The sequence below is a fragment of the Nannospalax galili genome, unplaced genomic scaffold (genome assembly GCF_000622305.1).
Source record: "Nannospalax galili isolate Female #2095 unplaced genomic scaffold, S.galili_v1.0 scaffold568, whole genome shotgun sequence".
NCBI lineage: Eukaryota > Metazoa > Chordata > Mammalia > Rodentia > Spalacidae > Nannospalax > Nannospalax galili.
In genome coordinates, this window is record NW_008359441.1 from 1,204,459 (window position 1) to 1,229,147 (window position 24,689).

The 24,689-nt window shown below is 37.4% G+C and overlaps 1 protein-coding gene across 1 annotated transcript in view; it reads right to left on the bottom strand.

Annotated features, from left to right (window-relative positions):
* Cntnap4 (contactin associated protein like 4) overlaps positions 1–24,689 on the bottom strand; it is a 303,201-nt gene that overhangs the window by 18,172 nt on the left and 260,340 nt on the right. The window contains exons 16-19 of the mRNA XM_008822985.2: positions 12,976–13,215; positions 10,305–10,529; positions 8,758–8,891; positions 7,848–7,935 (exon numbers count right to left, since the gene is read on the bottom strand). Of these exons, the coding sequence (XP_008821207.1) occupies positions 7,848–7,935; positions 8,758–8,891; positions 10,305–10,529; positions 12,976–13,215 (687 nt within the window). The remainder of the gene's footprint in view (positions 1–7,847; positions 7,936–8,757; positions 8,892–10,304; positions 10,530–12,975; positions 13,216–24,689) is intronic.

The following is a 24,689-nucleotide window of genomic DNA, read 5'->3' on the forward strand; positions in this document are numbered from 1 at the left end:
CCTGTTAGCAACATAACTTTTCCAAAGGCCAAAAATGTCAAAAGTATTTGGGAGCTTGTATCTAATCCTTAAAAGATTCTAGGGTTACCTCTTCAGAGGGGGGAATGTTGGAGGGGAAGGAGTGTGCATGAATTTGATCAAAACACCTTATATGCATGTATGAAATTCTCAATGAAGTTTTTGTAAAAATTAGAAAAAAAAGCATGACTTGTAGAAAGAAGTAATTTTTAGGTAACAGTGTCAAGTTGTGCTATGAACGTATAGAAACCACCTCTCATGCTCCATTCCTCTTAACAGGAAACACAGGGTCATTCCAATGTCATTGATGTTGTTCTGGCCAATCCTAAGGATTATCAGCAGACTAAGGCATTCAGTACTTCCAGTCCAAGGCTGTGCCCTCTCTCCACCTCAGAGGAGAGAGGTTCGGATCCATATCCCCACTCTGCACCCAGTCCAACCCCTTCCTTCATGCATCCACCTTTCCACACCTGTTCTTAACAAATTCACTAACTGTCCCACCATATCCTTATTTGTTCACACATTCCCGATGTTGAAGCATGTTAACAAACAATTAATTCTTTTCTCCTCTTTTTACAGAGATTATTTTTGTCATGTTTTATCAGGTTTCTAGATTTGGCTCCTGAAATTATTTAATTTCGGATCAATGGTTTTACTTCTATTGTTGGCAATTTTTGAAGTGTAAGCAGTTACATGTTTTATGATGCTTGAAGCCAAATGACAGCCGTGAATGAGACAGCACACCCAGAGAAGTATACTTGCCCAGTGCCCATTCCCACAGGAACCACTGCTCCTGATTATACATGCTCTGACAAAAAAAAAAAAAAAGATTCCATCTTATCATTTGTTCTTTAGTTAAAATCAGTAAATATGTTTCTTTTGGCATCATGATTATCCTCTGGGTTTTATGACATGATGCTTCTAAGCTCTGTTCATGTACTAGGATTAGGGAAAACATTATTTATAAGAGTCTAAATACAGCCAGTTCCAAATGACATGAACGACCTTCTGTGGTTGATGGCATCCTTTACCAGGACATAGTCATGCTTCATGTCGAAGCTAGTCTGCCACATTTTAAGTATTTTCTTTTAATCAAAACATTATGTAGGACATCTGGATACAAAGGATTGTCCAGATAGGACTTAACATATATGACAGAATGCATGAGGTCCAGTGGGGGGGCTGTGGGGGGCCTAGATGGAGGAGGGGGTCTGCATTCAGCTAAGAACTGCTGTTTGAAATGCACAAAACTCAATAAAAATATTGCAGAAAAAGAGGCTACATATCCGATGAATTTTTAAAAGGGTTTTGGGGTACCCTTATCTTTCTTACTCTAACTTGTACTTCCTTCTAAAATTTTGATTTTAAAATAACTAACCCATTATCTTGAGTGTTACCTCACAGTGTATTTACAAACTCAGTGTCCTCAGGTTATCTAGGTCATTGTTCTTCTTACATCTGGCTGTTGAAGCAAGTTTTACATAAAGGATTCCTGTACACTGGAGATTGTTCTTAAACTTCTGCAGGAGACATTGGATAAATGCACTTCTCCTTTCTGACTGTACCCCATATATCAGGTCAAAAATCTGCCCTTCAGTGTGCTTCTTGACTCTGTACTGTGTAATATAAAAGCAATTCCTCATAATAAGCAAAGTATCTTATTTATTTTTTAAGATTTATTTTTATTTATGCCTATATGTGTATATCAATGTCTGCATGTATGCATGTTTATGCAGATGCCTGTGGAGGTCAGAAGAGGACGTCAGAGCCCCTGGAACTGGGGTAACTGGTGGTTGTGAGCTGCCCAATTTAGGTGCTAGAAATAGAAATCCAGGTCCTCTGCAAGAATAGTACATGAGTCATCCCTCCAGCCCTAATTCCTATGTAAATAAACATATACAATTATTTAGTCACATAGCTCAGAACTTAACTTTTCAGTGCTTTAGAAATATGAGAAGCAAATGTGATGTGGTGGGATTATCTGAAGTGCATTGCTTTTACGCCCTGCCATGGTTCTGAATGGCAAATCTATTATTATTGCTACAGTTACTGAGCCCTTCTATGGCTTCAGGATAGTAGGTAGTTAGAAATGGTTATCAGATCATTCATGGTACCGTTTGATATGACTTTTTTAAAGTTTTCCCACCTTGCTCCATATATGTTAGTAATAGTTAACATGATAGAATCAAAATCATCTCCATTTCTTCCTAATTTTAAATATGTAATAAAGAAACACAAAAGAACAAAGGAATTTTCTTAATTCTGCATCTTCATCTGTTAAAGCAGTGGTTGCTCATAGCTTTGCCTTTTGTTGAAAATGTAAGTAAACTATAACTCAAAAAACAAAGGTCACCATATTCCGCTCTCTTAAATACACAGAATTTATTTATTTAAGTTTATTTATTGGCGTTTTGAAGACAGGGTCTCCCTATAGTCCCAGCTGGCCTGGGAGTTATTATGTAGACCAGATTGACCTCCATCTCACAATGGTCCACCTGCCTCTGTCTCCTAAGTGCTAGGATTAAAGGCGTATTCCTCCATGCCATGGTCAGAATTTATTTTTTTAAAAAACATTTCAATGTATTTTAAATATATTAAATATATATTGGAAGGAAATGGGACACTTTATCTAAAGTACCACTAGGGTACTTAATAATCCACTACATACATAAGAACATTATTGTTGTAGTTGTAAGTGCCTGCTACCTATAAGCTTTAAAAGTTTCAATGTAATGGGTACTTATGGTGGCATTCTGTTATACATGGCAAGCAATTACAAAGTATGTGCCATATTAACATGTGAATCAATAGGCTAAAAGGACTTTCAAATCAGAAAAGCAAGTTTGATAAATGTGGGGCCATGAAAAATTGCCCCAAAGATCTTCAAATAGAGGAGCCTAAATGCTAAGCTCTGAAGTCTAGCTCAGTCTGGTGTCAAAGTCATACAGAGCTGTAGGCTTCCACCAACCAATGACAGCTCACAGTAAATCCTAAGGTAGAGTTATTCCTTGGAATGATGGGACTCCTCTAACTTTGACTCAAGAGCTCAGCAAAGACACTTTGTTTGGTGTAGCACATGTATATTTCATACCCCCACCTCTCTTTCACATATAGAGACATCTGCATGACTTAGGCAACCCCTTCAGCATTTTGTCTTACACAGTGTTCTCTTAATAAAATCTCCCCATGTTTAATCTTGCGTTGGCAGGTGTTTCTCAAAAGAACTGTACTAACACAGTATGTAACTTCAAGGCTGAGCATTTCTCTATGGAAAACTAATAACAGCCTCATTTGTCCACCATTTTGTTAATATATTTTATCATAGCTTAATATATTACATAATCATATAATAATATACTTTATAATGTTTTATAATAAATTCACATGCCACACAAAGTTTGACTATAAGTTGTTAATTGCCTCTGAGTTACAAATGATCAGTTCTCCATCAAGATCCACACCTTAGGCACATGCTAAATAAACTATCGCTTATATTCTTGGGATAATGAATTGATTTAAAGTTCATTGCTCAATTTGGATTTTTCAACATGAATAATATACATTTGAATAATAGCAACTTGAATAAAAGCATTAACATCTTCAATTCCATACTAATCTCCCACATTTATCTACAAAAAAAGCATTAAACATCATTCCACATTGTAGCTAGTACAATCCTCTTCACAGACTGCATATTGATGTTCTAGTTAATTTATAATATAGTTAGCATATCTCTGCTCACAGTAATATTTTATCAGAAATTCTGACATGAAATTTGAAGACAAAGTATGGTTTTTCAATATTATCCATAAACAGAATTTTTTCTTGTGTTGTGTGTCTTACAAATCTTGTTTCAAAACCTGCTAGCCTCAAAAGCTCTTATGGTCAAGAGTTGTTTTAATCTTTTGATGTTTTTCATGACTTTCTGCCACTATGGCTGTTTTTCCACATAAAACCATCTTAACCAATATGTTTTCTTGATATCAAGAGTTTCATCCCTTCTGACTTGCTACCAGAAAAGTAATCATCACTTTACCAAGCTGTGAACCCTATGTGCTCTAATAAAGTCAGGGATGGCAAGATTTGCCCACTGATGAACAGTGGCTTGAATGTTAGGAGAGTATCCAACCATGTTCTTATTGGATTTAAGGCCTTCTGTACAAGATGGACCATACCCAGCACTGTTGATGGGACCGAGAATATATAACTAAATAGGTCTTGGGGCCCTGGGGGAGATTCTACATTTATTTGCTGAATGAACATAGTATTAAACCAATTCCTAATGACTATGGCTACAGCCATACATTAGTGCATCTCTCTGCTCTCTTCAGAGAAGCTTCTTTTTGAAGCAGATGACCCTTAACACAGAGGTTCACACTGGCTAAAGTATAGACAACAAGTATAAAATGCTCACCCCTAAATGGTACTTCTACATCACACTCCTCACCATGCTCAGAAACCATCATGGAAAAGTGGGCAGAGAAATTGTAAGAGCCAAAGGAGGGTGATGACTACAAAGAAATTCTTTTCTGGACACAACAGGGCCACAACCCTTATGAACTCACAGTGGTGGTGACAGTGTGCACAAGACCTCCAAGCTCAAGCCATACAAAATCCCAGCATGTGCTTCAGGGAGGTGGACACAAAGTCCCACACCTAGAAGAGAAGCCATTAGAAAATTACGGGTGCTGGGAGAATCCGTTTTATTTAAGGATATGGCCCCTGGTAGATAGGCCCTGTTCCAGTGCATGTCCCCACACCAAAGAGTATATCGCTGGCTTTAGAAGAATGAGGACACAAAGTCAGAGGCTCTGGCAGGATTTGTGGGAGGGGTAAATATGCTCAAAATACATTGTATGACATCCCCAAAGAATTAATACAAGTATTTTTAAAGATAATGTTATAGTTGCTAATAGTTCCACTCATTAGACTATATTGTGATGGTGCAATCTGGAGGACAGGCACTCCCTCCATACATCAGGTCTCCAGACTTTTAATTCTGTGAGAGATGTGATGTATGTGTGCCTCCTCAGTGGAGGACAGAATAGAGAAGTCATCTATGAGTCCGATATGCAACCGTGAGGTCTTCAAAAGACTGAACTGTAGAGGATGGGCCTCCACACTGTCATCATCCCACTGCGCTTCTTCCTAAGTCTCTTTGGGGATCGCATTCCTCCCAATCTACATCCCCCATGGCTCAGAGACACGGGGGCGGGGAATAATTAGTCCCACAGCTAACGCAGGTTGAGCTGCACTGTTGTCGCTGTTTTGCTACTGTTGGTACTTAGAGCTTGTGAGCTGTTACAGCAAAACATTATTTTAAACTGTTTATTAACTTGTCTTACTCACTTATTTATGGCATTTGGTATGATTGTTTCAATACATGCATACAGTCAATATTGATCATATTGAATAATAAGCATTTCCATTTCTTTATCATGTTTTTCTGTTTGGAGACTGTAAGTGTCTCTTCTAGTTCTTCATAGGATAAGTAATCGGTTGTTGTGACCTGGGGACTCCCCACCATGCAGTGGAACACTTAGCTTCATCCTTCTCATTTGCTGCACTTTGGTATCTCCCTTTCTCAACTCTTCCTGGCCTCTAGTCATCTTTAATTTACACTCAGATTGATTCTTTTGAACTTCCTCATTTAAGAGAGGACATGTAGTGTTGGGCTCTCTGTGTCTGGCTAGCTTCTCTTAACACGATGACCTTCAATTCTATCTATCTTGCTGCAAATGACAGGATTTCATTCTTCTTAAAATTCCCTTTGGCTTCATATGCTATGCCATAGTAATAAACGGACCAGAACACTCAGTGTTAAGATAAAAAATGTTGCTGAGCATCACCTTCCCTAGACACCCAGGCTTAATCACCAGCTCATGGAGGCTGGGCCCTCATTTCTACACTGGCCTAAAATAGATTAAATATTTCCCAATGTCAAGTTGGAAAAATATTTCCTTTTTTAACTGAGGGTTTAGCCAGTGTTTTGTTATTTCTTTTCTTTTTAACTCTTTTGAATTTTTTTTTTTTGATATGGTTTCACCATGTGCCCCAGGCTAGCCAGATCTCATGATCCCCCTGCTTAGGCTTCCTAAGTGCTGGGATTATTTGAGTGTGCCACCAGACCCATTAACCATTGTTTCTCTAAATTTAAATTTTGATTAAGTCTAAAACTAGTAAGTATTCATGTATTTAGGTTAAAATGTATATTGTCATATCTGATAGTTATATTGGGGCTAGGATCCAAGTCACTTTTCAAAGCTACAAAATATAGTTGAATCATCATCTTATATCCAATGTGTTGGACTTTGTATAAACCCTTACAGTAAATGATATGTCAGTCTTCAAAAACTGGAGAAAATATTGACACTGTGAGGCTCACTTGGAATTTTTCAGTTAACTTTGCAAATGACTAAGTCTTGTTCTGTGCATATTTTTAATGTCCATTATAACACCCTCGAAGGGCACTGTGATTAAGGGTATTTCTGCTCTTTGGAGAACAAGAGCACATATTTTTGGTGCTCATCATACTATGTGAAAGCTTATAAATATTTATAAACTTAGGTATTAACCTTCTCCAGGGCCAATATTTTGATCATTCACCCATGGGTTTAATCAGACATTCTCAAGATTCTGAAATGATGGGCACCATCCGGAATGACTAATCGAGGAAGGGATAACGGACAAGGTCAGAAAACACAAGATTTCATTGCACAGAACATTCTAGTTTGTTATCCCACATCAGGTTAGGAATGAAAACCAGATACAAGAGGTTCTCCCCACCCACAAAACAATGTGACGGATCTATTTATAACTGAAAGCAAAATCTCCTTTAACATCTACTTTCTTTGTTTTCAGTGAAGTCCCTGTTGATAATTATTAAAATTACATATGTATTATAATGTTTTACTAGAAATAATGTTTCTATTTTCATGCCATTATCAGAAGCAATCAAAATAAATAAATAAAAAGCATAAGACACAAGTGTGTTTAAGCAACTGTCTGGCAACTATAGCACAACAAATAAAGTAAGATGTAAAACACAGCCAAAAGCATATTCCCTAACAGGAAGAAGGCAACTGTTCTCACCTCCCACCACCCTCAACCAATTCCAGTTTTATCCCGAGGTGAAGGTTTGTACATTCGGCAGCTGTACTAATTACCTTTCTTTGTTGCTGCAGCCAGAAACAACTTAAGGGAGAAAGTGTTATTTTGGCTTACAATTTCAGGGGATACCATCCATCATGGAGGGGATGGTAACCCCTCAAACTGGCGGATGGTGCCAGGAGGAAGTACAAACCTGGGACTCTTCACTTCCTCATGTCTTGGCAGAACAGGAAGTAGGGTTGGACTATCAAATCTCAGCGTCTATGCCTCCCACCCCAGTGACCATGTCTTTAAGCAAGGCTCCACCTCCTAAAGATGCCACAACCTTCTTAAATAGTGCTACCAGTGGGAACCAAGCATTCAGGCATCATCTGATTCAAACCACAAGAACAGTGGATTGATAATATGCATTGCTATGTCTACCTTCCTTTAGTACTTTTGAGGTGAGAGAATACTATCATGTTTCATTATGATGACTGTCGCATGATAGAGACCAGACTGGTCTTTCTATCACAGGAGGATGTTTTCTCATCTGCAACAAGCCACTGCTGATGGTTATACATGATTCACTCAGTTTATAATTAAAATAAAGGAAAAGATTTCTTTCGACAAGACAAAGTGTGTGAATGAAAGTGTGTTTGTGTGTGTGTGTGTGTGTGTGTCTTATGATCCATATTTATACATTGTGACTAGGAAAAAAAGTAGTTTCTTTTCCTTACCGAGCATCTTTCCCAGTACCAGAGATTTGACTGCACTGAATTCTGTGCCTGATGACAAGTAGGCTCGTCTGCTTATACTCTCGTCAATCTACAAAATCGTTACAGGAGATACAGCCATCCAAATGGATATTGTTTGGTAGTGAGAAATGACAGGAAGCAAAGAAAGATGAAAGAAAAAAAACAGGTAATTGTTAGAATAGCTCTAATGGTTTTAAAAAAGAGAAATTTAGAGACAGCCATTCAAAGAGGTGATTATTTCCTAATCTACATTCAGACACCATTTCACTCCCATCTGCTATTTCTTCTTCAACTTTCTTCTCTGTCTAAGGAATCCAAACCTGGTAAAGCCAACAAAAAACATGTGCTTTTATAACGTCAGTACTTTGTCATAGCTTGGGATTTTTACTGGAGTCATGTAACTAAGAAATTTTCTTCTATAAGGCAAAGTCAAACATTAGTGCTTTTCTGCCAAAGTGGCCCCAGTGAGTAAATCCACTTTCCCATGAGTCATATCCTTTCTTCAAGCTGATTCTGATGGTTCTGTCTTTATTTTCTGTTGTGGTATGACTGCTGCATTTATACCTATCTAAAGTAAATGGGTTTCCTAGGAGTGGTGATGGCCCTACTTTTAGGTTGTGATGGTAAATTAGACATATTTCTAATTTACCTTCTGCACAAAAAAAAACAATGAGAAAGACTTGTTTCAAGTTCCAGATATTAATAATATCTGGGATGTTTGTTTTAAAAAAGAAAGAAAAACAAAAAGCTTCTGATCACAGTTGACAATTGATATCTGATCTATATAAGACCATGAGAAGATGTCATTGCTTATGAGATTCATGATCAAATTTCTGCTATGGATACCCCATGGTAGGGCATGGTGTGAATTCTGGTGAATTGTCTATGTTACCTCCACAAAGACCATTCCTTCTTCTCTGTTAATCTTTATGTGGTGAAGTTGTCCATCTGCCATGCTCTTAAAGTCAAAGTTAAGGACATCAGGGTCTTGATATCTACTTAACTTGTATCTTATCTGCAAACTTCCTAAAGTAGAGAAAATTTATATTTGCATTAAAAATTATATTTTAACAACTGCTTATAAAATGTCTCAATCATTTTATTATATACTCATTTCACAGAAAGATCCACAAGCATGCATTTGCACATTTCTAAACATATCTCCTAAAAGTCAGTTCCTTAATGAAATTGAAATATTTTCAAAGACTAAACCTATTGCTCATAGCGGCTGATTGCCTGCAAATCTTGAATTTCATCCTTAAAAGTCAAATGTAAGACTGCACATATGCACAAGTCTCTATCTTAAGAAACAAATGAAAATAAGACTAAGTATTTGTACACTGCCAAACTATTATGGAATATTGCAATAACATCCTTTCTCCATAATCCCATATTTTAAAATATGCACCTCACACTCAAAATAAGACAATTGGCTGATGGAATTTTACACAAATGTAGTCTTACATAAAATGAGAAAGATTTCCAAATGACCATGAACATAAACTATCGAATGAAATTAATGACTTTAAGCCAAAGTTATGATTCAAATTAATACTATTTCACTGCCTGAAGAGATTTCAATTAATTTATTTCCCAGAATACATTCCAAATCAACAAAAAATGTCTCAATGTATAGATCACCTTCAAGCTCAAAGCATACAAGGTGGTTGGATTTCAGACAACATTATTTCTATCTGTAATATGCAGTGCCCTTGGGCTATATCTGAGTTAAGTGAACTGACACAGTCACATACTTATATGTCAGTTTGTTTTTCTCACCTGAAGAATTTATTTTTAAAATATTCATCTTTCATCCAGATATAGGACAAAGAAAAACAGTAGTAAGTGGTTTTCAGTGATAAGATTTCTGCAGGTAGTATATTTCCTACCCACACATCACTACCCTGCACGAACACACCAATAGTTCTTATGACTTTAGTATTATCTGTTAGAACCAACAGGTCATCATGTGGACATTTTTCTGCATATCACTGGTGCAGTAACACTCCCTGAATACTTCTTTACTTTGACTATAGGAAATATGTATTATGAACAATAAGACATTTTATTTCAAAATGAACCACAAAAGCTTATATTGATGCACAAAACAGCAGAGAACTCCTGGCAACAATAAAACATGATATTTTATAGAAATGAATATTGCTTATGTAAAACTACCCAAAACACAATGACACATAAAGCAGTTCAATTGTTTAAATAATCCTTTTAGATTAATTTGTGAAATTGTACTAAAAAACACAAAATGAGGATAAAATCTCGGCAAACTTGTTTTCCTGTTTGTAGTTTGAGAAGAAAAACCCCAGAAGGACCCATATTATGATCACCCTAATGTTCTGATTCAATTCTCTCTCTCTCTCTCTCTCTCTCTCTCTCTCTCTCTCTCTTTCTCTCTCTCTCTCTCATCTAAAATGAACTCACCATTTTTTGCAATGATAACAGAAAGGTATTCTTTGTAAAAGGAGCTCATATAAAGCAGCAAGCTTGGTGCCCGTGTTGTTCGGAAGCTAAATTTGATCGTTTCTCTACTCAGCTTCATATCACCATGAAATGAAGCTGCCTGGGAGGTAGAGTTTTTACTTAAGGAATAATTTTCTTGAAAATTGTAAATCACAGAGGAGCTGGATCCAAAATATGCAGAAATTTCTGAAAATGACATGTAGATTTTATGTTAAAACATTTTAAGGACAAGGATCTTGTTTAAGTTACATTAATTGATATCTTAATGTTGTAAAATGAGTTTCACTGCTAAACGAAACAGTCCCAAGCTAAAATAACACAGTGAATTAATAGAGCTTTCATAATAGCCCTTGAAATGGCTTTATGTTAGAATGACATATAATTAATTCATTAGTCTAGCTCTACAACTGGAAAACTCAATGCTCTCTCATCTGAGTTCACACATAAGCCAGACTTCTTGTCTTTTCCCTCTTTAAACATCTTCTTTCTTATTTAAAATTTAACTCCCATCTGTTATTTTGCAAGTAATAGGAAAAAAGAAGAGAGAAGAACTTTTCCAATCTGGGATCAGACAGGCAGATGCTCCTTTATTTTACCTTAATATTTTTCTCAAAGTTTTGCATGCTACCAATTCGAAGCTAAGTTTAGTATTGATGTGAGAGGGAGGGAGAGGCGTCTGATAGCAGACATCAACAAAAGTAATTATGCAGCTCATTTAAAATCATTTAACAAAAGTGTAACATTTTACTTATAGGAAATTAATGCCTCAAATCTATACACATATATACCAAATATATATGTATGAAAGGGTTTATTGGGGGATTCTATTGGAATCTTTGGACTTGCTTCTCGTTACTACGCTAAATATTTTGTTGTTGAATATTTCTTATAAATAATACTGGGTCCTGTTATAACATTTTTATTCATATCACACTTCAGGAAGTTAAAAAATGTGTTACTTTTATTATTTATACTATGCCTTTTATATACAATATATAGTATATGCAAATTATATACTGTATAATGGGTGCATGTAGAATAACATCCTAGCTACAATTAGAAAGAACTGGACAGTAGAGTCAGGAAGTGAAAAAGACACAGCCTTGGGAAGAAGGGGTCTTAGTTCTCACTTTAGACCTGAAATATCTCCCAGATTGCTACCTGCAGCATGTGATTATTATCACACCTTGATTTTGAAATCACAGCTTATTCTTGATAAAAGCAGATGACTTGAAAAGCACATTTTTGCCAAGTTTTCATTAACTAATCCCAGTGCTTTCTTTGCAAATCAGGAGTTGCTTTGATTTGGAGCCAATTTCGTTTAGCCTCCTTCAGGAGAAGATTCTGTAGCCCAGAGACACTTCAACAAAGTAAATTAATTTAAATTAATTTGATGTCAGTTTCTTCTATGAAAAACTATGAGAGTATAATAAATGTTTGTATATTCAGAGAAGTCTGTCCAACATAGTTAATACCCGACCTACTCTTTTCTTCAATGACATAGATTATTGAAAAAGAGACATCAGCAGATTTTCACCATACCATATAACAAGGAGTGTCACTATTTTATTACCTATTAGTATTTAATTGGAAATGCTTTGTTTGACAAAATAAATAGATAAATAAGTGTTTCTGCTCTACCTTGCATTTCTTGACATTTAGATATAAAATAACAATATACCCTGATTTTAAAACCAACAACTGCTCCATAGGGCATGTTGTTGGTAGTCACTGTCTTTAAAAGCATCAACACTAAACAGACCACAAACGTACTACTACTATTCTGCTAAATGGACACAGTATTAAACTAACTCTTAATAAACTTATTGTGACACCCATAGATTAGCACGTCTCTCAAACCTCATGGGAGAAGATTCTTCTGGCAGTAAACAGATATTAACATAGAGATCCACAACTAGTAACCATGTAGGAAATAAGAGACTGGGAAATGCTCAATCCTAAATGCGGTGAGTATATCACACCCCACCTCCTGAGGCTCAGGGATCACTGCGGAAGTCAAGGCAGAAATGCTGTAAGAGCCAAAGGCAGCAGATGACCAGAACAAAAGGGGTTTCTGGGTACAGCAGGGAAGTTACACATAGGAACTCACAGTAGTTATGACAGCATGTGAAAAACCTGTACAAGGTCAAGCCAGACAAAATCCCAGCATGGAGAGGGGAGGTGGGCAACTGATAGCTGATGACAGAGGGAGAGTCAGTTTTCTTTGCTCCAGAAGATGGCCACACACCTAAGCCCATACGAGTGGCACAAACTGGATTTGACGGGTGTGTAGGGAAGAGGGTTGGATCTGGGAGGAATTGGGGGATGGGGGTGATCAAAATACATTCTGTGAAATTCTCAAAGAAATAAAATTAAATCATCAACAGTAGATGGAACAGAAACAGATGGGTCAGTTAATACTGAAGACACCTGTTGCTTGAGATTATGCAACAGTAGACACTTATTTTTAAAGAAGTGAGTCAAACGGCAAAGGAATGAAGTGTTCTTGGCATTCAATGATACTTCATAATAAGGAGTTTTAAAGAACAGATATTTTTGTTTGGAATAGCTATACAGAAAAAGAACTTCCCATTGTTTTAGTCACGTGGGTACAGTCTCATGCCACACCTACCATCAGAACAGAATGGCCCTGCGTAGGCAGAGAAAGAGCAGTCACAGAAGAATCCACTGGGCTTCTCCCTGCACTTCCCTCCATTGCGACAGAGCTTCCCATAGCTGCCACAGTGCCCTCGACAGCCTGGCTGCACCCCAGGAGTCACCATGGCTCGTTCTTCCAGATCCAGGGCCATCCCATTCAACTGCAGAGACCTGATGCAGCCCAGGAAGCCCCTTTGCCGCGTGGCCGTCCCACCTACAAGGGAAAGGCAAATGCTAACATGTTATTCAGGATTTAAAGACCAAACAGGCCCAAGGCCTGATGAAGAAGACCAAAGTCTGTGATCTAACAGGGGGAAGTGGAGGAGCAAAATTAGAGGACATTGGAATTTTAAAAGCACATTTTTAAAATTAACTGTAGCCCTCAAAAGGATCCACCAGAAATTCCACTTCTAAGCTTGAATTTTTTTGCATCACCCTGCCCTTTTCTGCTGGGCATTGAACCCAGGTCCTAATGAATGCTAGACAAATTATCTCTGAGTCATGCTGTAGCCCTACGTACATGTTTTCTAAAAGTAATTTATTAAAATTTAAATTGGAAGAACTTCCCCCCATCACTTTCCTTCAAAAGACAAAATAAAGGTCATGCTTTATTTTCATTCTAAATAATAATATGTATTGTTACTCTTATATAGGTTTATGTTGTATTTGGGAGTTTGCTTTTTCATTTTTTTGCAATTTTAAAAAATATATAGCCATGGCTAAGTGTATTTCAAGACTTGATCCTGATTGAGTCTGTTTTAATTTAACAAAAATTGTGAAGGAGCCCATAGTAAGGCATTGAGATGAGTTTTCATTTATTTCAGAGAAAATGATAATTGACTATCTTGTTTTAGTTACTTGTTCTGGCGTATTTCCCAGTGATATATACTTTTTTTAAAATTTGGCTGCTGTTTTATGCTTGGGAAGAATGTCAACAGAATTGGAAACGGAGATTGATGAAGATACCGTAGTATGAAGTTTATTAAGTACATAACTGAACGTTTATCAAGTTGAAGACATCTAAGATGTCTGGATGAAGTTGGGCTCCATTATCCCAAGGCAGATGCATTGCACTTTGCATCACTCTGGCAAACACCTGTCATTATCAACTTGAAGAATGAACAATTTATTTTAGTTCATGGTTTCAGAGGCTTCATCGTGTCGAGGCAGGGAGGACATGAGAAAGCAGAGATAGTCAGGAAGCAGAGAGAATTCCTAAGCTGCATGGCTTTGCAGCTCTAATAACCTGTGCCCTCAGCCTATGCTATAGTGACACCTACATTCAATAAGACTCTTCCTCCTTTACTTAATCCTCTATGGGAATATCCCCACAGACTCATTCAGGGGTGTGTTTATTAATCTAGGCATGCCTCAGTCCAGCAGAGTGGACAATCAAGATTAGCCATCACAGCAGAGATTTAAGGAACTGGACATGGGGTGGAGATTTTCTTAAACGTGTACTCAGGGGCTGATTCTGTAGTCCACAATAAGATGCTGAATCTAAAAGTCTAGTAAGTCTCTTGGGTGATTCTTACCCAAATGACTGTAGGATCGCCATCATATAAGCAGCGTCCTGACAGGAACATAAGCCTTAAGCGGGCTTAAATGTAAACTTGTATGTCTAGAAATTCCAGAGTTTCTTAGTCTACTAATCTGGAAAGTTCTATAGAACGGTGATTATACATTCTTAACATTCTAAAGAATGTTAACAGAAGCTCCATCTTTTAGCAGATGATGTCTTCTTATTATGGGCGTTTCACATCTGCTACACATGCATCTTTCCTAGAACATATACGTTTCACCCTCTTCTACTTCACAGGTTTCTAATAACCTGTGCCTTTAGCCAATGATATGGTGGTACCCACATAGGAAACTCTACACTTAGCCTTAGCTATAGGCTCTCCTTGTTATCAGAGACTAGACATTCTTTGGCTCAGATCCAAGAAATTTGCCATAAAATCTGTACATAGCTATATTTTTATAATCTGTGGGTATTTGCATTCCAGTAATTTATTCTCTGTCTCTTTATTTGAATACTTATGGAACAGGATCTATTCCAACCACTTTTGTACAGCACATGGGATAGTACCTGACAAATAACAATGGTGCAAAAACCAGTGATTACTTTTTTCTTTCATTCATTTGGAAGATGGGGGCTTAGGAGTTCCAGGATTGAGGAGAGGCTGCCTTCTGTCCTACAGGGACACTGGGGACTCTGATACTAAGAAGGAGGCCCAACTGTATGAACGTTTCTGAATAAATTTATGTGGATAATGACACATCATGAAGCATGAACTGGTGAGAAATTTGAACTCACCCTGTTTAGGACTCAGATTCATGGACATCAAGGTCTTCTCCAAATTTCTCTATACAAATTCAATTTTCTACATTTGAACTACTTTAGTTCACATCACATGTGTCTTCTTCAGTGAAAGATACAAACATCCTCAGGATGTGGGTCATATTTGTTGTCTGTAGATTCAGAGGGAATGGGGTGTGGCATTGAGCCCAGTTTCTAGCTTCAAGCTCACTGGACTGAGAAGTGCAAAGATGATTAGCAAATATGCCTCAGGGTGTGTTTGGGAGGGTATTTCCATAGAGGAATGGTGGACAGGGAGGACTGTCCTGAACATGTGGCAGCATACCATGGACAGAGGGCAAGAATGGCATTCAGGGACTAAAGGAGAAAGCTCTCTCTCTCTCTCTCGCTCTCTCTCTTTCTGTCTCCTTTTTAGGCATGTCAAGGAAGGAGTTTATTTCATCTCAGAGATAATCTTTGTGTTTTATTCTTTGTACTTTTGAAAAATCCCATCATTCTCAAACCCTCCTTTCTGCCTTGTCAGGAATTGCCATCCCTTTCTCACTCTGGTTTCACCCTTACCCAGTGTCCCTGTCTGCTAACTTAACTCAATAAGCACCTAAGGGTTCAGTATCTTTGACCCCTGTTCTTTTGGCATCCTTGCTAGAATTTTCTTCCCAGGATAAGCCAGCCTGCTGTCTATGGCTCAACTTTGGTACAGGAACCTTTTGGAGAAGCAGGAGATATGAATTTGGGACTAGGGATGCATCCCAGATTTACCTCCTGTTATAGTGCGTGAGATCGTGATATTACATTTAGCAGCATATAGTGATACTAAATCACTTTAGTATCATGTTTGCTACACTTTGCTGTGTGTTTCTTGCTCTGAAATATTTGCATTATTCTAATTCAAGCATTTACTTTAGTCTTCTGATAGCAGAATTATAATTAAATACCTCCAGGTTCAATAATTAAACATAGTCCATTTTCATTTATTCTAATTTATTTCTTTCTTGTTTGTTTTGCATGATGGGGAACTAGAGGCATAGATAATCTCATGAACTGGTCTACAGGTACAATGAGGAAATTAATAAATACATTTGGTTTGAAGCACAAGTTGATTAGAAGAACCCACAGGTGGCCATCGTTCCAAAGCAGGCCCCTTGTCCCCACTGCAAGACGAAGAATGCTAGAGGCTACAGTTACTAACATAAAATATTAGCACATAAATGTATGTGTTCTATATGGAATATAAACACAAATATAATTTGTGGCAGTGATCAACATCTATCTTCTTAACTAGGACTTCTTTGTTCTGTGCTTTCAAAGAGTTTAATGTTTGCTTAATCAAATATTTTTCATGTCATCTTTATCAGAAAACATTATATCTAATTAGACATAGTTGAATCACACATCCTGAGGATTTGTAACTTTTCCATTAGATTTCCAGTCAGTAACTTTATTTTGGATGGAACACTTCTGAGAAACATGTCTCATGTAAATAGGATTGTGTTGAAAGCTTAATTAAAGATTTCAGGGGCTTTCCAGGGTTAGAGTATGTCCAATTAAAATGAGTTGCAGTTTGATTAATTGATTCTGGATGTTTCTGCTGAGCTATTATGTTTGGAACTATCTTCCAATTAATTTTCTATCAATTTACTTGCCATGCTATATCAGACATAATGAATTCCGGAACTTTACAAACATTGAATATCTCGTGCAGCAAATGCCTGCTCCTTCTATGTGACTGAATTTAACTGAATCCATCCACCTACATGACAATATTGAGGTCTTGTGCCTAAGTGACTGGGCAAGATGCTGAGTGAAGAGGAAGTGTGGCTTAACCTGGTCACCTTCTCCATTCATCACATTCATTATTCTCAGGAAATTAGTCTAAGTGACAGGTGTTTTCATTACAGAACTGAAGCTGGCTCTTTCCTGTGCCAATTTCCCACTACTTCATGGCAGGAAGACCTTCAAGATTAAACTTTGATTTTTTTTTAAAAAAAAGACAAGTTACCTGTATGCTCTGCTACAATGTTGTTGAAGATTGATTGAGAACAACATCTCCATTGCCTCAAGAAGCCTCAGAGAAAGAGAGATATCATGACTCATACCTACTTTTAGAATTCAAGGCTATAGGAACTACAGGCTCCCTCTGACCTTGAGGAGGACAGGTCAGGTCCCAACCACAAATCAGCCTAGGGCAAGAAAGCAATCTCATATGCGGGCAATCTCACATGCAGGCTGGTGTCCAGGGCCATGGCAGATTAGACATGCTTAGTCTGGAGCCCTGTCCCTCTGCAGCCATCCTGAGGAAAGACAGACTTGCGGAAATGGTGATGTGAGCTAATGAAGGTTGCCAGACTGGAGAATCAGCTTGATTTTTGTCATGGAATGTTCTTCATTGTACAAAGCCTTGGGAACACGGGAAGGAGGAGGACCATTCTCCTTCATTTGCAAAGAACTATTAGGACTGAAAAGAGTAACTGGTGTGAAGAAGAAAGTCATAGACAGAGGTTCAATCCCTCAGCCTTGTATCAACCCAGTAGTGAAAACACGGCTCAGTGGCCTCGGGAAAGCATAGGTCCTTCTGGATGTCTAGCATAGGGAAGCCACCACCATGTCTCTGATTTGAACATAATGGAGTCCATTTTAAAGAAAAGAACTGTAGGTGATTTTGGTCATACAGTCAATATGCTCCAGTCTTCAGATCCCACTCTCAAGGATCACTAGGGCTTTCCTACCACGCATTAAAAAGTATACTCAGGGATTTATAGGGTAATCGTGACTAGGATACCTCAAAGAAGGAAAACAAAATAATTAGAACAAATGATATAATCACATGAAAGAGTAATGCGACCTTTATTTTACTGCATTTGTAAAGAGAGAATACATTTACTACAAAAGAAAATTGGGCTGAAATTAAAATTATTCAAACGGAAGACTGATAGTCTCTTACCATGACTATATTTTAACATCGAAAAATAAAAGTTTGAAAAAGAAAATGTGGACTATATTGTAATTAAGAACTTCTATTCGGCAAGGCACTCCAACAGTATGAAAATGCATGAATTCACAAATACCTAGAAGATACTTGTGATAAACTTACATGGCAAAGACTTATCCAAAATATTTAAAGAATTTTGAAAAATTATGAAGACAATGACTTCATAGAAAAATGAGCAAAAATCTGAAGAGTCATTCCAGAAGGTTTGACATCCATATGGTCATTAGAGATATGGCCTGTCACTTACTTAGTACGTGTGTATTCTGTGACCAGGTAATTACATGCCTACCAATACACCCAACAGAATGAGTGCATAGTTATTGCTCTCTCCAAAGCAAAATGCTGCACGTGTGATATCCAATATCGATATAACTAAAGAAATATATCTTTGTACTGGTAATGTCAATTTCCCAAAAGATCCCGTGTGATAACCCTGTACAGATACTATTAAGAACTACAGCCTAGAGCTTCAATATTATTAGTGTTCAATATCAACCTGTGTGTGCGGCATTTAGAAATTCTTTGCTCTACATACTGCATAAATATTTGCTGATTTGATGCAATTCAAATGTTACATAAATGCTTCTGACTAGGTCATGGGTGCTTACTTTGGGTTCTAGTCACAGACTATTGAATTGGAGTTTAACACATGTGAAAACTTGTCACTGAAAGAATTTAGATAGGAAACAAAAATTGCAGAGCTGGTTGAATGAAAATCAATTCAAGGCTAATTTAAGAAGCTTCTAGGGAGAAAAAAATGCTGAGTTTACAAACCGAAATAGAAAATGACCACTGTCACATTTCAGTTTAAAAAATGATTGATTCTTTTCTCTCTCTCTCTCATTTCTGTGGCTGGAGAATGTCTGGGAGTGCATGAGAACAGCAGTGACTGTGAATGGTATGTTCTCAGTGTTCTGTCAAAGTCAAGGGCAAAGACTTCACGACTTATCAGCATCATGCCTATGAAATTGCTTTCCAGAGTAAAAAGTAGCAGCACTCAATAGGACTGTTTAAGCTATGTCATAAATCATGCATACACACACACACACACACACACACACACACACATGCAAAGGACAGGTGAGATGCAGTAGAAGGATGATAAAGGTCTGGCATCACAACTATGAACAAGAATGGAGAAAGAGATAGACTGAAGACACAGCTTCATGCTAGAGCACTCGCCTAGCATCACAAGGCCCTGATGTCAGTTCACAGCACTGCAAGTAAGTAAATAGATATAGATAATAGAAATATAGGTATAGATAGATGATCTATAGATATAGATAAAACAGATACATAAACAGATAGATGATCAACAGATACAGATAGATGATAGATAGATGATAGATAGATAGATAGATAGATAGATAGATAGATAGATAGATAGATGATAGATGACAGAAATGGATAGATGATAGATTGTAGATATATAGACAGATAATAGAAGATAGATGATAGATAGATAGATAGATGATAGATAGATAGAATGATTGATAGATAGATAGATGATTGATAGATAGATAGATGATAGATAGATAGATAGATAGATAGATGATAGATAGATAGATAGATAGATAGATAGATAGGCTATGACTACGCAGTGAACCCCTATTTAAAAAAATATTTAATGTAATTCTTATGGATATGGGTGTTTTGCCTGCATGTATGTAGGTGCACCATATGTGTGTAATGCCTGTGGAGGCCAGAAGAGGGCATAGGGTCCCCTAGAACTGGAGTTACAAATGGTTATTTGCCACCATGTTGGTGCTCAGAACCAAACCCAGGTCCTCTGCAAGAAGCTCTCAGTGCTCTTAACTGCTGAGCCATCTCTCCAAGCCCACCACCATTTTTTTAAATGTGAGAAACAAAATGACATGAAATTGGGATTATTTAGGGAAACGAAGATGAGGTTCTGATATTTGGAATTAGAGGGATTGTTAAAATCTTCCAGTTTCTCATCTCTTGGATGTAGACCCTCTCGGCCTGAGTTTATCACATCCTTATCCTTATTTGTATTGTCACAAAAAATGGGGTGAGTTGCCATTTTTGAAATGTGCTTTCTATTTATTTCTACTGGTTTTCTTCAGAAATGAAAGCATTACTCTTGCTTCAGAGTTCTGCTCAGTGATGTGAACTGGCTCTATGATTGGCCTTCAGAGTCGGGGTGGAGTTGAGCAAATGAGAAAATATATTGAAATCTTTTGTTCCCCCACTGCACTGAGAGGTCACTAAAACCACTAATGTCAAAAAATCAAAATATATTCAAATATCTGCACCTTTGATTTGTATATATAAGTACTTAAGATAGCATCTCAAAAACATATTTTCACAAACTTGAAATTTCTAAGATTTCACATATATAGTATGACAAAGCAATTATATATGAACATTTCAGGATAAATGCCATTATTTGAACATTCCAGGATAAATTCCTACTAAATTCTATACATCCAAGATGTACTTTTGCACCTAACTGTTGGGATAATAAACCAATCACTCTCAGACTAACCCTAAAGTAGACTTTCACTTTTGCCATACATTTATAAAAATCAAGCTTCTGTTTAAATTTGAATATTGTTATTTTCATCAGTCTCTATATTTAAAATATTTTTATTAGAATAAAGTCCCACTGAGAACAGTAGTCTCATTTTCGATAGTTATGTTGACATCAGTCATTTGTCCCTACACCCAACTATAAATGACAGTCATTATGCATTCTTGAAAATACAGATTAGTCATAATTATTTTTAAGATGGACAGATGAACTACAAATTAAACTCTTGAACTTGTAAGTAAGGAGGATTAAATTACCCTTTAAATTGTCAACCAGAAAATCAATTATATTGTATTCATGCAGAGATCCCAGCCACCCTTCGAACTGCTGGGTCTGAGAACAGAGTAAGACTCAACTCTCATCTATTCATTAGTACAGGAAGCAACAGTTTCTAAGCAAATGGCCCTTTCACGCATCACACGTGTGGCACAGAATCTATGACTGAAAGTCAGGCTTCCCGGTGAAAGCCTGATGATAGGGCTGGTGGAATTTCACTAAAGGAGAGGGGAGAGGAGATTCAATGTTTTCTCTGAGTTGTCAAAGACCAAAATTCTCTGCAGCTTGTCGATAATCTGACTTGTGAAAAATTATCTAGATGTGAGATGAGAGAACACTTTTCATTACTGCTATGAATTAAGATAAAGAAAGAAAACATGAAAAATTAACTTCAGATGAAATGAAAAAGTGAGAAAAAATGAGAGTGAGGGGTTCAGAGGTCAAAGAAGGAGCATCTTGCCTTTAAGGATATTATCACGCACAATCACTGACTGCTAATAGAAATACTCTATTTGCAAGATGTGTTCAGCTACCTGTGACATGTGTCCCTACTCTATTTCAGTATCTCTGCTGAAGCCCATACCCCTGGCACCTCTCAATGACCCTCGTGACAGCTTTCCATGTGATTCCTTCCGTTCAATCCTTCCCAGAAATAAAGGAGAACTTGAAAACATACAAGCTAGGTTATACCATTTCTGTCAAACTTTAGCTGAAACCTAGATCCCTTGCAAGGTCTTTCCAGACTCTCTTCTCTTCACTCAACCTTGCTTCCTCCTCACACACATTCTCTCCAGACACAGTGGTTTGCTTTTGTTCTGGGATCCACAACACTCTGAGCAGGATCTCACCACTTGGAATTCTCTGTACATGAAGTTCACAGGTCCATCTCGCTTCGCTTCCTCTGGCCTCTGCTGAAGCCTGAAAGTCTCAGAAAGCACCTTCCCCACTGCCCTGTTTGAAATGTGAACTCAAAACCCAAATCATTCTGATTCTCCCTTTATCACCATGGGAAAGGGATCTATGTGTATATGTGTATGATGTGTATGTGTGTACATAAATCTGTATCTCTCTCTCTCTCTCTCTCTCTCTCTCTCTCTCTCTCTCCCCCACCCCGTGTTTGGTTTCATTTCTCAGTATTGGCCACTCTTACCTTTCCCACTGAAATACACTCATAGAAAGGCAGAGAACTTCTGGTCATAGTCAGTGCTTCATAAAATTAGCTCTAATTACTGCTGATTTTTTACTAGTCTGTCACCCACTGTGCTCTAATTCAGTGTAACCTTTTTAATTATAATTTGTCTCTCATGAAGTCTGCCTGCAAAGCGAAAAATCTGCATCTGAAAACTTAAAAAAAAAAAAGAGGAGCATTGGTTTGTTTGATACCAATGTTGTAAATTGGTAGATTAGTATATTGTCTTGTGTGCACTGTTTTATTAACTTGAAAAGGTTCCTCTTCTGAAAGACTGGTTCCCTTGCCAGTAGGGGTAACAACAAAAGCAAGCCCCTTAGGTGGCACTTTGACAGCCGGGCGCAGCTCCACCTAAATTGACAGGTCTGTTTCATTGGTATCGTGTACAACAGTACTACTGAGTGTCAATTTGTTGCCCATTACTTGTAAGCAAGAATGAAGATCTTTATTTGTAATAGAACATTTTGTCAGAGATTCTTTTCCTGTCTTTTCTTTTAATTTTCTCCCCACTGGCTTTGACTTGAACGTAATCAAGATTCCAGTTGTTAAAAATTTCCGGTGGCAGTCACTCTTCAGTCTGAACACATATGGAGATGTCAAAGGCCCGACTAATTGCCTCAATAAAGATGAAATCTCCTCAGTCCTTATTCAAATTATTGTGCATGATTGATGGCAAAAGACCCAAGCCTTTTCTAAAGAAGTTTTCTGATGTCATATGATACTTCATTACAGCCACCTAGAATCAAATTAGGTCCAGGATTCCTATCAGATGCAAAATTTAGTGACTCATCTCTATGAAGTTGAAATTCTTCCCAAGGATGAGAGGTCATGTACAGGCAAACTGAAGCATATTTCACTGAAAAATTTGAGGACAATTTCAGCCTTCTCAATTTCCAAGAATAGTAAGGCTATTTCCAAGCTACTGACAGATTTTAAATTGCAGTGCCTTTTGTTGTGACCATTTCTCTTTTGGGGGGGTGGGTAGAATTCAAGAAATATCTATGTCCATTTCCTGACTGAGCTTATATCATGGCATTAAGAGAAAAGTTATATATTTCTGCTCAAGTGTTCTTTATTATTTTTGCACTCTTAAAAAAGCCAGCTGAGTGGCCCCAGGTTTACGATTAAGAATATCTATTATAGTACCTTAGTCATGAAAGCTATTTATTAAATTTGTTTTCAGTAAAAGAATAACTAATGAAAATAATGAGCATAAATTTATTAGAAGTCCTCAATATGTCTTTGTCAAATGTGTCACAAGTTCATCCTTGGCGATAGGGGACTGTTACTAAGATTGTTAAGGCAGTAGAAGGAGCAAGGGGGAAAACTGATGAATTCTTGTTCTAAATACAGCTGTTAAAGATGTCTGGAGCATAATTTCTGATAATTCATCATGTATCCTGTTTCATAGTGTCACTGTATCTTTATTTACATGAAAATGTATGAGTGGAGATCAGATAAGAGATAATTCCTTGAACTTCATGGTTCATAAGTTCTGTTAAGTAATTAGCAAAGACACAAAGGAAAAAGAAACACATCCAAAGGAATTCCACTACTTTGTAAATGCCAAGTCAACAGATCTAGGGAAAAAATGAACATTTGGAAAACCTTATGAAGTCAGTTATCAGAAGAGAGTTGAAAAACAGGCAGGCAGGAGAAGAGCTGGTGGAAGTGAGCTCTGAGCTGTGATGATTTCTTTCCCTTTCCTACTGCTTGGATGCAGGGTGTACAGGGTGAGGGGGTCATGTGTTGGCATTGCTGGCATTACAAGATGGTTCCTTATTTATGGGAACATCACAATATAATACCAAAAGCCCCAAAGTAATAAACAAAATAGAGAAAATTATGCCATCTCTGCATGTTAAGAATATAGGTATCACATGGACTTGGTGGCACATGCCTTTAATCCCAGCACTTGGAAGGCAGAGGCAGGCCAATCTCTGTGAGACTGAGGCCAGGCTGGTTTACATAGCAAGTTGCAGGCCAGCTGTGGCTACAGGGAGACACTGTCTCAGAAAGACCAAAAACAAAAGTTAAATAGCAGTTGAATAAATGAATCTGAATTTTTGTATGGCATTGACATTCATGCTAAAAGATTTAATTGGAAGCCTTCTTTCTACCATACATTTTCTTAAAATTTTTTTCATTACATTGATTTGTGTATATGGGGGTGGGAGCATGTGTTATGACATGCATGTGGAGGTCAGACAACTTGCAGCATCTGGTTGTCCTCTCCTTCCAGCATGTGGGTTCTGGAGACTGAACTGAGATCATCAGGCTTGGCAGCTAGTGCCCTTCCCTTTGGAGCCATCCCAATCTCTTTTCATTTTTTAAAAGTTTTCTAATAATATATGTAGAAA